Below are 14,078 nucleotides of genomic sequence, written 5' to 3' on the forward strand. Positions count from 1 at the left end.
GCACTAGCTGCTGCTGCTGCTGTTGTGTGTGTCTCTGACCGCCAACTCACTGGCTTTTCTTCTATCTTTAAGTTCCAGCAAAGGCTACAAGGACTTAAAAGGTTTTGAGCGTAGATTTTCAACACATTGTCATGATATCGCATGTGTGCCACTGTCCTTTGCTGGATGGAACCAGCACTGCTCCACTCTGTGTCATAGGCCATTTACTGCTGCCAGCTGATGGGGATCTTCCTGTCACTCAGGTGGCAGGCTCTTGTGCTAGAGGACCTGGGTTGTGTCCCCATTGTTGCCATGAAGTTCCACGTGCCTGCCATGGGTCCGTTTAGCAATCATCTAGTGGTAGCCAGCCGCAGATGAATGAGGACAGAGAAAGGGTCGGGAGGTAAGGAGAGGCTGGACTGGCAAGATATCATCTACTGATGAATCGAGTCCAGGATGCATTAAGTCATCATGCTCCGCTCCTGATGAGTCACTTCTCTTTCCAAGCACTTCTCTGAAAGGCCATAAATGGCTCAAGCCGCTTGTGCCTTTCAGGTGGTTTCCTATAAAACCAGAATCTCCATTGCTCCACACCTTCACATGGAGTCATTTTACCCTGAGGCAAAATGCTGCCATTCCTGCATGGTAGCATTTCACACTGGTGTAAATGATAAGATAGCGGGTGACAGAATCCCTGCTTTGATGAAGAGAGCCTCCTTCCCAGCTCATTTTCACTTAATTGAATCATTTCATGGCTTCCATGCACCCTGGCATTTAAAACCCTATGGTATTTGCAGTACCCGAAACATACGAATCCAATGGAACTCAATCTTCACCCCAATCGCTAGTAAAAGAGTTGGGGATGCCCCACTTCTGTAGATGCCGGTCCATTGAAGGTAAAGGGGATCTGAGGTGGGTTCCTTGTCAGTAGGAGGCGGCAGCATGTAATAGCTTCACAGGCAAGAAATCGACTTGAGCTAAATTGCTATAAACCAGGGTTTTCACTGGTTGACTTTAAAACAACCCCACTGTTAGTTAAGCCTGGGTGTGGACAAGCTCTATGGCCTGATTCTCCTTTACACCCTGCTGGCAACAGGGGCTAAGATATGTAACTGGCCCCATCCCAGTAATACTGAAGCATCTCACCATCTTCAAGGTATTTATCCTCACAACATCTCTGTGAGGCAGGGCAGAGCTGTTATCCCCATTGTGCCACAGGGGGAAGAGAAGCACAGAGGGGCTAAATGACTTTCCCAAGGTCACCCGCAGAGTCAGAGCAGGGAATTGAACCCAGGTCTCTCAAGTCCTTAACCATTGGGACATCCTTCCTCTCTAGGGACCTTACTGTACAATTGTCATCACTGCTCTCTTGAAGGCTCCTTTATGCTGCCAGAGGATTGTAAATGGGGCCTGAATATAAACGAGAATAAGGCACTAAATCTCCACTGTGAGTCTGTTTCAGGTACCACACACTGGGTAATAACATGAGAGGCCTACAGGTTTCTAAAACTGTTTCTTAGGAGAGCTGTTCACGCAAATGCTGCAGCTAGCATGCTAGCCATGTGTACACAGACTGACTTCCAGGTACCTCCTCCAAACTCTTTCCTCCTGCAACTTCTGCTCCTCCCTCCAAGTTCTGTGCAGGTTGCTCCACAGGCAGGAAAACATCAGACCTGAGTCCGATCTCGGTTACCCCCGTGGTGATCGAGTATAACTCCATTGCAATCAGTGGAGTTGCAACGCTTTAAAATCAGTGCCTGTGAGATCAGAATTGGGCCCATTCTCCCCAATTTATGGCAGTTTTTCACCGATGAAATTAATAGGCAGCAGGTTTAATACAAACAAGAGGAAGTCCTTTTTCACACAATGCACAATTAACCTGTGGAACTCGTTGCCATGGGACATTGTGATGCCCAAAAGCATAACTGGGTTCAAAAAAGAACTAGATAAGCTAATAAGATATTAGTTAAGAGGATCAGGGACACAATCCCATAATACAGCCACTCTAAACCCCTGAGGGCCAGAAACTGGGAGGGGAACACGAGGTGGATCTCTCCAAAATTGCCCTGTTCTGTACACTCCCCCTGAAGCTCTGGTACTGGCCACTGTTTGACCCAGGGTACTGGACTAGACGGACCATTGGTCTGATCCAGTCTGGCCATTCTTATATTGTTCTGGCCATGCAAAGGGGCTGTGAATTCAGTCTTTCTTCAAATCCTTCTGTCTCCACTTCTTCCTTGGTGCTCCTGTAAGCTCAAGGCTGTATCCATTGTTCTCTCCAATGGAGTCTCAAGGATATCCACGGTCCCTGCTACTGAGACTTTGAAGGACACGTGATATTCAGTGCAAAAGGCACTGCAGAGTGAAGGGTAAGGCAGGGTGAATTCTTTGCAGGTTTGCAAGGTGGCTGCAGAATGGAAGTTATTAAAATCTGATTGGACAGAGGTTAAGGTCAGAAGGGACTATTCCGGTCTCCTGCAAAGCACCAGTCAGAGCATTTTTACCCCTTTCTATAAATAATCAAGTGGGACTTGAACCTATAACCACTTATTTTCAAGGCTAGGAAGCCTTCCCTAGACCACATACCTTTTTCATGTATAGCCTGCTTTGCAGTGCTTTCACTTCTTCATGTGCTCTGCGTGTTGGATGGAATCAGAACTACAATGCTGTAAGTCATGGACCCTATACTGCTAACACCTAGTGGTGATTCTCCTTTAAGTCAGAAGGTAGGGCCTCAATTTAGGTGCCAGGGGGTCTGAGTCTATTCCCACAGTTGCTGTGACATTCTAAATGGCCACGTGAACAGCTTGGGGCTTACCATAGTTCCTAGGTGACCTTATAAGCTATTTTCGATTACCTTCTGGACTCCCAAGCTTGTCATATTAATAACCGCATTTGCAACGTACTAACTCGCAGTACTGACATGGGCCTTTCTGATTTCAGTCGACTTTGCAAATATAAGTTAAACCCATGCTGTAATTGGGGGTCAGAATCATCGTCCGTGGTTCACCAATGGAGAAATAGAGGCACAGAGGCCAGTATCCTGCAACCATGGGGGTGTCAGTGCTGGGATTACATCTCTGAGTTCCTGGCTCCCAGCCCACTGCTCACACCTCACCTCTGAGGACAATGAGCTAATGTGCCCCAGCACTCTTTCCTTGCAGCCATATTCTGATAAATCACACTCATGCGCCCCTTTCAGTCTCTTCACTCTTCCCCTATATCCTGCCTTCTCGCCTGTCTCCTTTGCTACTGCAAGTAAGCAGCATGGGGACCTTGAGCAGAGAGACCACAGGCCTCCTGGATTCTCTTCCCAGCTCTGCCACTGACAGGCTGCGTGACCTTGGGAAAGTGGCATTAGTGCCTCGGTTTCCCCACCCGGGAAACAGGCCCTACTCCCCAGGGGAATTGTGTCTCATGCATTTGTAAGACACTTCCTGCATGAAAGGTGGCTAGAGAAGTGCAGAGTAAGAGTAATTGTTTTTCACAATGTATCCAAAGGTACAAAGCCAGTGACTTGAGTTCTTAGATACACTCCATACTGGCAAAGTCCTCATAGATGGATGCAATTTATACCAGCACAGCTTATTCCAGCTGCACTTCTTACACACACACACACCCCTGCCAGCACAGCTATGTCTGTCAAGGATCACTTCTACAGACCTCCGACCAACAGAGCTATGCTGGTAAAAAGCCTGGTGCAGCCCAGACCAGACCATAAGTAAGAATTCAGACCTGGAGCTTTCTCCTTTTCCCCACCCAATCTTCTGAGGTTTTACCACGGTGATGCATTTTCCTGTCACCAGGTAGGAAGTTAGGCAGTGACAAATTATGGCAGCATCAATCCCCAGTACTCCCCCATGGGCTAGAGGCAAACAAGAGTTAGATCCGAGCACTTCTTATACGGCAAACAAAACCAGAGTGGGGCGCTCGGAGCCGTTCGGTGCTTAGGGGATGTGCGAAACCTGGACAATCATCTGAAAGGCACAGGCAAGATGCTGTTCCACCTCTCCTTGGGCCAGAGTGGACTCAAGAAAACAGCTAGCAAAATGGGTATGATTTGGGGGAAGTGATGGTTTTAGAGGCAGCTAAAAGAGGCTTATGAGGACAGGAAGGATGGCCTTGTGGTTAAGACCCTAGCCGAACACTGAGAAGACACAGGGTCAACTCCCTGCTGTGTCGTGGACTCCATGTGTGTCAAGTTGCACAGGCTGGGTCTGCACTAGACAGTTGCACTGGAGAATAGTTTTGTTGGCCATCGGCACAGCTATTTTGGGGGTTCACACTGGGCTGCTTGTGCTGCTCGGCTTGGCCAAAACATGTTGCATTGTGGGTAGGCATCCCAGTATCCTTCAGGTGTGCTGCCTTGTGGGAGGTTGTCGCTGTATTGGAGGGCAGCTGCTATGCGTGGTAGGAGACTCACCCTCCTCTCAGGTGTCCAGAGATCTCTCAATCAACCTCTCTGATCTGTACAGTGGGGGAGGCAACGATTTCCCTCCTTCCCAGGGGATGCTCAGGTGCCTGGTGCTCCCCTGCAATGGCGTCTACAGCCGTATACACGTCACGTCAACCTCAAGAGTGGCTACAAGCACGGGGAGGCTGGCTGGGAGAAGGGGGCGGGGAGCCCTGGGCCACGTGAAATATTTCTGGGGGCACCCTTGCTCAGTTGCTCCGGTGATGGGAACCATGGAAGCACCCTACATTGCCATTCATCTTGGCAGAAGACACTGAATATCTAATTCATGGGAAGACCAACTCGATCCCAAGTCCTATGCATCTGAGGGCATGTCTACGCTTACACTGGCGTGTCGAGTACGGACGCTGCAGGCCCAGCTGGCAAGGGGATAAATAGCCATGTAGATGTCTTGGGTGAGTACCCTAGAGTGCCGTATACACTCGAACCCCAAGGTTATATGTCCTACCCAGCTCTGTACACACCCAGGCAGTGCCTCCTACATCTACACGGCCATTGTAAGCAGCGCAGTGTCCTGCCAGAGCCTTTCCCTGCGGTGTGTAGCTACATGCCTGTGCTCTGCATGCTGCCCTATGTGTAGACATAGCCTGAGAGGCTGGAGGAGAGAATTAGATTCCTGGCTCTGCCACTGACCAGCTGGGTGACGCTGGGCAAGTCATGTCCCCCTGTCTGTGCCTCAGTTTCCCCACACACACTTTGCCTTGTCTATTTAAACTGTAAGCTCTCAGAGGCAGGGTCTCTGTTACAGGGGTATGTATAGTGGGGTCTGCTGTCCCAGGTCGGTCACGTCATCTCTCCTTTCCTCAACTTGACCCACCTGTAGCATGGGGAGAGAGCCATCTGTTCAGGCCTTTCAAGTAGGCAGAGAGGAAAGGCATGAGCATTACTTCCTTTGGCAGAATCACCTGTTACCCTAGCAGTACCAGCAACTGGAGGAAGCCCCGCGGTTAAGCAAGGGGAAGTGGTACGTTCCTGTGGACGCAAGCTGATTGGCAAATCCCAGAGCGGCCTGCTAGAGCTCACTGACTCCGGTTTATTCCTGTAGTGTCTTCATTTCTGGAGTGACTGCACTCTTCTGAAGTGTGCGTGCGGGCTTCGTCACTTCCTGGATACAGCTCCTTGGAAAACTTTCCTGGAAACAGTTTTCCCTTGGAAAATGCAGTTTCAACAAAACCAGAAGGTTTTGGCAAAATCCGATCAACCTGGACACTTGTGTTTAAAAAGGCATGTTGAAAATGTCTAAATGTCACGCTAGCAGCGTGGCAAGTTTTGATTTGTCGTTTCAAAAGCACTGTTCATTTTGAAATGTACGTTTTTAGTATGAAGGGTCACAAGAGCAATGAAATTTGTTTTGCCCAAAAACATTTCTGATACTTTCTTTCTTCTTAATCAGGAAGGACTCCTCCTCCCCCCCCACCCCCCCGAAGTCTTGAAATTTTTTGCGGGATGGAAAATCTGTTTTCTGGCCAGCTCTGTCCCAAGCCACAGGAGGAAGGGACTTGCCCAGGTCACCCAGCAAGCTGGTGGCAGAGCTGAGAACAGAAAGAAAAGTCTTCTGAATTCCAGTTCAGTGGTCTGTACATTAGGCCATGTAGGCAGCGTGAAATATTCAGATGACTCCTTCTACTTATGGGAGCCAGCCTGACCTAGTAGATAAAGCGTTGGATTGGGATTCAGAAGACCATGGGTTATATTCCCAATTCTACCACTGACCTCCTGGTTGACCACAGGCAGGTCAAACCCCTGCTGTGCCTCAGTTTCCCCATCTGTATAATGGGGATAGTGATACTGCCCTCCGTTGCATGCTGGATGAGAGCTAGGTGGTGATATCTAGAGGTCTGATTCTTACTTTAAAGTCCTTTTATGCTGCCAGTGATGTGAATGGCCCCCAGGTTGAGTGAGCAAGGCCAGAGCTGTGCAAAGGGGCCTTAACATGAATAAGAATCAGGCCCCTGTGTCTGTATTTTTGCTGCCTGATGCTGTCACACCAGGTACAATTCCCACTCCTGATATGCCAAGAAACCAGCCACCTCCCTGGCCTCCATCTAACACCAGGAGACTTCTGATTCTGGATTTCCAAAGTCCAGCCTCTCCCAGTTACGTCCTACCTTTAAAAAAATATTGCAATCATTCATGATGCTTCTGTGCCTTCCAAATGACCTTGCTAATAACAGCAACTCATTTCACACGACAGTAGGTTTCATAGATTGCTGCCGTTCACTTGCAGTCAAGCGATTCCCCACGCCCCGGCCCTGTGTTACTTGGTTATCTGGGGCTTATTTAAAAAGAGACTTTAATCAGAAAAAGTAATTTTTATGAAACTTTCTCGCTGTTCCCTGAGGCTTGGAGTCTGGTCTTCTGACTCGGCAAACAAGCAGTCACCTACCTTGGCACTTCTGGGGATAAAAGGGAGCCCGAAATGGGTTTTCTTGGGAACACAGTAATTTAGAGTGGATTAGACCAGTGAGGAAGAATGGCCCGGTGGTTACGGCGTTAGCCTGGGACTTGGGAGACCAGCATTCAATTCCCTACTTTGCCACAGTTGTGTGACCCTGGGCACGTCACTTGTTCTCACTCTGCCCCTCAGTTTCCCCATCTATACAATGCAATGGGGATAATAGCACTTCCCTGCCTCACAAGGGGGTTGTAAGGAGAAATATGTTAGAGATTGTGAGGTGCTCAGAGAACGGGAGCCAGATAACCATTTTAGAGACTGTCCTGTGTCCAGTGCCAGAGAGAAGTGCAAGAATTTTTGCCATGACTGTAATCTGCTTCTGATGATATCCCCCACCACCATCCCTTAGCTAGAACTTGGTTCATAGTTCTCAGATATCTGTCCTTTCCAAAGCTTTCAATCTTCTAACTCTGGATCTTCCTGTCTAACCCTCTGTACAAATGTCGAATCCTTGTTTAACCCTGCTCAGAACTCTTGTAGGTGTGTGTGGAGAAAAGTATTTTCCTTTGTTCAGTTTGGAATTCACCCCCTTTGGGTTTAATTGAATGAACACACATGAACACGAACACACACACACCGCTTTGCCTTGGAGCATTGGTTTGTGGGGGAGACAGAGCAGTTTTGTGTCTCTGCTCCCAAACTGGGTTTGCAGAGCCGGTGGTTGGAAAAATCATTCTCTGCTGAGTCATAAACTGAACAAACTTGATACGGAAACCACAGAGAGAAAACCCCTGGCGCCACTGTTCGTTTAACTGAGGCACTTTAATGCATGGGTTCTCCAGGAACAGGGCTAAGCTGGGACTGGTAGGAAATGCTTTTTGTAACCCACCCTCTGGGCATTCAGCACCAAGCTTGCAGGCCTCTCTGCTCATTGAGATAAAGGAGCAACTCCATTAGCTGGCAGCAGCAGTAGGCCACTATTCTCTGTGGCAAGAGAGGCCTTCGTCCTCAAGAGGCAGTGTGGCCTAGTGGCTAGAACACATCTAGGACTCAGGGGACCTGGGTTCTAGTCCAGGCTTTGACCTCGGGGAAGTCCCTGTTCTATTGTGTGCTTCAGTTTCCCCATCTGTCTTGTCTGTTTAGACTGTAAGCTCTTCAGGGCAGGGGCTGTGTATGCCATTGATAGAGCAGTTTCTGATGCATGTCTGGAAAGAACTGAGGCCCAGCAAACTCATTCCATGCAGGCCACTGACTGGATGGTAGCTGCTCCAGGTCAGAATGTTGGAGTTACACATCAGGGTGAAGTGACCATGCAAGTAACTGTACACGGCCAGTTGCTGTAAGGTCCCTTCACGCTGCTCTGTGGTATAAATCGGAACCTGACCCAGGGAGACCAGGTGACTCACCCAAGGTCACACAGGGAATCAGTGGCAAAAGTGGGAATGGAACCCACGTCTCCCAAATCCCAGCCCAGCGCCTTAGCCACAAGACCCTCCTTCCTCTTGTTGCTTATAGTGCGCCGTCAGATTCCATCCACCCCAAACCCTGGCTCAAAATTTGCATCAGGTGCTAACTTCTTGCTTTGGGTGTGTCTTATTGGGGTGGAGGAGGCAGAAGATTGAAACCTTTGCAATCTCTCCAGCTCTGGGGCAGGAATTTTCCTAAGACCTGTTTAAAGCCTGTTGAGTGTCTGTGGTGTTATTTAAATGGCCATAAGTTGTTTGGTTCCAATATCCGAGAACAGGGGCTGCTTCTCCCCCACCCCTGCTCTGGGATCACATTTCATAGAATCATAGAACCAGAGGGTTAGAAGGTACCACAAGGGGTCATCTAGTCCAGTGTTTCTCAATCTTTTCGCCTGAGCTGGCGCCGCTGGGCCAGGGACGGAGAGCGCTTGGTGCTAATCCGGCAGGATAGCCACGTGGCCAGAGCCCCTAGTGTAGACAGGCAAAGCTGCTGCCCGCTACTGTTTGCACTGGTGCAAAACCTACAGGAAGGGTTTGCATTGGTGTAGCTGCTCAGGGCCAATGCCAGGGTAGACTAGGCCCTGAGAGTGTGCTCCAAATTGCTGCTCCGTGCCTCGGTTTTCCCAGCTGCAGAATGGGGACAATACTCACTCTGCATCAGCCGATGTCAGGTGAGAGTTGAAGATTGCAAGCACCCTTGTGCCCTAGGCCAATTGTTAACCTTGCACTTTGTGCCTCTCAGTGGTGCTGATCGGGGACTCCGGCGTAGGGAAGAGCAACCTCCTCTCGCGCTTCACCCGCAATGAGTTCAACCTGGAGAGCAAGAGCACCATTGGGGTGGAGTTCGCTACCCGGAGCATCCAGGTGGACAACAAGACCGTGAAGGCTCAGATCTGGGACACAGCGGGTCAGGAGCGTTACCGCGCCATCACTTCAGCGTGAGTAGTAGCATTTTGCCCTAGAGCCTGGGTTGCACAGGCAGTGCATCCCTTCAGAGTGCAGCCACTTCTGGGGTGGAACACGACTGCTGTCTAACACACACAGTAACATAGAAATTGACAGGCTGAATCGGAGCGAAGGTTCAGATAGTCCAGGATGCCGTCTCAGACAACAGCCAGCACCTGCTGCTGCTTGGGCCACAGCTCCCAGCCCCCCTTAACTCTCTGTGCTGAAAAGACACTCCCTTCCTTTCAATACAGCTGCTTCCTGTCTCCTCTGCAGTTCCCTCCACAACTGAGCCACTCGCTGGCATTTTCTAATCCCGTCCTCCCTTCCCTGGTAGCTGTGTGTGATAACTGAACTGGGCTGGCTGGCCTTTAAAGGGGCAAAGCAGCCTGGTACAAGGCCTCAGTGATATCTTGTGGCAGTGAGTTACACAGGCTAATTGTGCACTGAGGCACAGCTTGGTATGTCACCTTGGGCACAGCTGGTAATAGAACCCAGGAGTCCCCAGTCCCCCCCCATCTCTACCCACTAGACACTACTACCCTCCCCAGAGCTGGGACTAGAACCCAGGACTCCTGACTCCCAGGCTACCACTATTCTCACAGCACGGCAGCTCCCCCTGTGACGCTGGAATGAGCCCCTGTCTGGGCGGGATCCAGCTTGACCTGCTCCACTCCGGCCCCCTGTACCTCCTGCCTCGCCCGTGACAACTCCGCCACTCTTTCTCCCACCCAGGTATTACCGGGGTGCGGTGGGTGCCCTCCTGGTCTACGACATCGCCAAGTACCTGACCTACGAGAACGCTGAGCGCTGGCTGAAGGAGCTGCAGGACCACGCCGACGCCAACATCGTGATCATGCTGGTGGGCAACAAGAGCGACCTGCGGCACCTCCGGGCCGTGCCCACCGACGAGGCCAAGAGCTTTGCAGGTATGGGCACGGCTACCCCGCTCCGGGAGCTGCCCCAGGGCTGCAGAGAGAACAGAGCTGGAGTTCCCTCCTGTTTCTCTTTGCTTTACCCACTGGATCGAATGCAGAGCAGGGAGACAGGGCTGGCATCCCGGGAAGGGACAGGGCTGGGGTTTAGTGGGGCAGGGTTAAATGATGGGGGTGATACTCGGGGGGGGGGGGGGGGTAGCAGCTGGCTGGTGTGCATGGGAATCCTGGCAAGGTTTGTGTTGCTTTTCAATATTGCTGAAGGGGGGGGAGGCGGGGGGGCGCATGAGTGAGCCAGGGCACCGCCCTCTTCTGGGTGGCCTTGGTGCTGCATAACCGTGAGTCATAGGTCCTCGCCAGTGATGGAGATTCTCCCTCAGCTCACCTGGGGCCTGGGTGTGGGGGGCCCCAGTTCCATCCCCATTGCTGCCCTGCAGCACTGAGAGGGCCCCGGGTTGTGGTGGGAAGCACAGCCTGTCTGGGTTGTGGCTTTTCATGCCATATTTCACCCTAGAGACTTTCCCAAACCCCAGCCTCTGGGCCTGCCTGGCCAGCCGTGCTCCTCAGCATGAGTGGGGGTCGGGGAGCAGTTGTCTGGAGGGGGCTGACAGCCCAGACGAGGGGGCAGGGCTGCTCTAATGCAGATGGAGGTGAATTAGCAGAGGACGTCGGGAGAAGGGCATGGGGGGAGGGATGCGGATTGCTCAGCGCCCCCACCCCCCCGTCCATGTAAATCAGCAGCGGGCACCTCATTCACCCAACGATGTGCCCAGCATCGCGGACATGGATGGAGGGAGCGTCCAGAAGGCACTGCCTTCCAGTGACTGGGCACTCGTGGGGGGGGGGGGGGAGGGGCTCTGGACAGCCACAGCTGGGGGGGGCAGGCTCCAGGGCAGAGGCAGAGCTAGATTCACCTCTTGGCCTGAACTGGAGGCCGGGGGAGTGGAGGGAATACCCCAGCTGGGGAGCCAGCGGGATGGTCCCATCTCCAGCCCGACCTGGCCAATGAGCAATGGGGTCTGCTGGGCTGTGCGTTGCACCAGTTCCTCTAAGAGAGGCCAGTTAAAGGAGTCAGCTGTGGGTGGATGGGGTCTGAGAGGGGGATCGAGCAGAGGGGCACATTGCAGGGTACCTCCCGGTGAGTGGGTGTCACAGGTTCCCCTCCCTTATGCCCCGTGGAGGAGATGAATGGTTATACCCTCTGCTAGGACGTTTTGGCTCATGCTGCTGTTGGCTTGGGAAGTCCCCGGTTTGATCCCCAGCAGGGCGGCTTGTCACACTAGCAGCTGGTTACTGCAGTGCGGGGTTTGGGGAGGGAGCTGAGGCAAGGGCCATGGGGGTGGGCCTGAAGGGATCTGGACCTGGGCTGGATTAAAGGGGGCTCTGTTGGGCCAAGTAAAGGGAACTGCCAGTGGCCTGGGAGTTCTGCTAGGTGTGTCCATCCGTCTGAACCCTCCACTTCCTGTCCTTGCAGAGAAGAATGGCCTGTCCTTCATCGAGACGTCTGCCCTGGACTCCACCAACGTGGAGACGGCCTTCCACAGCATTCTGGCAGGTACGGGGCCCACAGCCGCCTGGCTCCCGTGGGGTGGGAACCGTGGCCCATGTTGTGGGGGGAGGGTGGGAAGGGATGAACATGAACTCCCCCTCACCGCCTGGGGTTGCTCTTTCTCCCACCTGCAGAAATCTACCGCATCGTGTCGCAGAGGCAGATGACCGGGCAGCAGGAGCCGGAGTTTGGGTCCAGCACGGCCATTGACCCTGTCAAAGTCCTGCCCACTCACCAGGAGGGGAAACAGGCTCCCTGCTGCCAGAACATATGATGCTGACGGGAGGCACCAGAGGCAGGCAGACCCCTGCTGTCGTCCCTCACCGGGGCTGCTTCCCTGTGAGGGGGGCGGGGTGTCGGAGCATGTGTTATATAAGATCCTGTCGTTTCCCTGTCTCTTGTTCCCTCCCGCAACCCATGGACTGTTCTACTTAATGTAACTCCTATATAAACATAACTAGGCCACCACTGGTTCCTTGGGGAGATGGGTGTTATCTATTTGAGATCATCATTTCCTCTGGTATCATGCCCCTCCCTTCCCGCACGCTATTGGATGTATGTTTATATAGGGCCTACTCTAATGGGAGTAGACATATTGTGGGGATCTTCCCTTTGGCCCTGCCTCTCCTTTTTAAAAAAAAAAAAGACCTCTTTAAAGATCCCTAATGGCCTAGTGTGCGTGTGCATTCACATGAGACTCAAAGGGCCCTGACGGCCCAACCCTGCAGGTGTGGCTGCTAGGCAGGCTTGCTAGACAGGTCTGATTGGGACACTGGGGAGAGTCTATTGTGGATCACCAAGCTCTTCTGTCTGCGGTGAGGTGGGCTGGAAGCAGAGTGCGGTTACACCCGTCTTAATCCAGAGTGACTCTGCTGAAAGCCCTGGGGCTGAGCCCCACTGATCTCATGAGAAACACTAAGAGCCCAGCCCAGGTTGGCTGACAGTTTTCTGGTCCTTCCAGAGTCAGGTTAGATTTGAGTTCTGGCGGCGTTAACTCCGGATTTACTCCAGTATCAAGGGGATCGGAATCCATGGCCTTTTGTCGCTTCCCAAAGAGAAGGCGCAGGCTGACCACTGACGTGGCGAGTGACTCGTGGCTTGCGGTGCCTCCGTTTTGGGCACCCATGTCTGACTGTTTTGGTCCCCGGCTAGAGCAGGATTTCTAGAGGGTCTGAGCATCGACTCCCATTGGCTTCACCCAGCTCTATGTCTCCGTCACATGCCGAGAGCCAAGGGCACCCCCGAGAGGCGGGGCTGTTTTCTGCCAGGAGTGGAGAACCGGCTCTATTCTTTGCTGTCCGAGCAGAGCCTTGGACTCGAGATAAAGGAAGAACTTGATGCTCTTTCCGCCCCCGCCCCTGCTTTAAACTGTGTAGCTGCCGGCTTGGAATCTTAAAGTGGTGTCATTTCATTGCCGCAGCCAAAGCTTTGCTCTCTTCAGCACTGATCCTACTAAAATTGCCCCGTGCGGTCTCGCCCACCTGGAGATTAGCCCCACTCAGCCTTTGGTGTAGCCGCAGCTGTGCTCAGTTCTCTGTGTGGAAAAGGGCAAGCCGGGGCTGCTGGTTAGTTTAAGCAGTGCTAACCCCTGCATGCCCTTGTCTGGATCCAGTCTTGGAAACTGAGTCCTGGTTGAGCCAAGAATGGGGAACTTCAGGGCAAACTTCCTCAGTGTGCTGTCCCAGAGGGTCCTGGGCTGAGAAGGGAGTTTGAGCTGTTGAGCCTGCATGGTCATTTGCCTGTCTGCTGGGGCCACAACCAGTGATGAGCAGGAAGGGGGGTAATTGGTGGTGGCTTATTCCCCCTCCTTTGTCTGCTGTGGTTGGATTGTGTGCAGCTCTGAACCTGGCACCCCCCCCAAGCTGTGTAAATATGATGGAGCCTTTTAACATCTGCTCTCGACTGTGTCTTGGTTTTTGTTGAATGTGTGTGTGTTTAAAAAAAAAAGTTTAAATAAAATATCTAACATCTTTCCCTGTTGCCGCCCTCTCTCTGTCATGGGGTGTGGGACTTCAGCACACACCACCAGGCTCATCAGCGGGGTCAGAACCCTGGGACCTTCCACATTAAAAGCATGAGCCTCGCCTACTCCAGTGGATAACTCTAAGTGGCAGAGGTAGTAGGCTGTTGTCCTCTAGGGGTCAGTGGCATGGACTCCCCAGCATAAATGATCTGGGGGAGGAGGAGTTGAGGTTCCTATTTAAAATGGAACGTAGTGGGGGTGAAGGATGCCAGATCGCAAACTCTGTGGGGACCGGCATACGGACAACACCTTGCAAGAAACCCCTGCCCCCCAGGAGCAAAGCATGCTGTCCTGGAGGGACCCCGGCTAGGA

General features: G+C 52.2%; 1 protein-coding gene across 1 annotated transcript; it reads left to right on the forward strand.

Annotated features, from left to right (window-relative positions):
- Positions 1 to 357: 357 nt before the first annotated feature.
- On the forward strand, positions 358 to 12,017 carry LOC144279465 (ras-related protein Rab-11A-like). Its single transcript, XM_077840980.1, has 6 exons — positions 358 to 401; positions 976 to 986; positions 9,057 to 9,252; positions 9,995 to 10,188; positions 11,669 to 11,749; positions 11,878 to 12,017. The coding sequence occupies exons 1-6, from the start codon at positions 358 to 360 to the stop codon at positions 12,015 to 12,017; spliced, it is 666 nt and encodes a 221-aa protein (XP_077697106.1).
- Positions 12,018 to 14,078: the final 2,061 nt, after the last annotated feature.

Source organism: Eretmochelys imbricata, chromosome 24 (genome assembly GCF_965152235.1).
Source record: "Eretmochelys imbricata isolate rEreImb1 chromosome 24, rEreImb1.hap1, whole genome shotgun sequence".
Lineage (NCBI taxonomy): Eukaryota > Metazoa > Chordata > Testudines > Cheloniidae > Eretmochelys > Eretmochelys imbricata.

Coding starts and splice junctions, on each gene's coding strand:
- LOC144279465 (XM_077840980.1), top strand. CDS start 358: ATGAGGACAGAGAAAGGGTCGGGAGGTAAGGAGAGGCTGGACTG. Junction 10,189..11,668: donor CGAGGCCAAGAGCTTTGCAG/GTATGGGCACGG, acceptor CTGTCCTTGCAG/AGAAGAATGGCCTGTCCTTC. Junction 11,750..11,877: donor CTTCCACAGCATTCTGGCAG/GTACGGGGCCCA, acceptor TCCCACCTGCAG/AAATCTACCGCATCGTGTCG.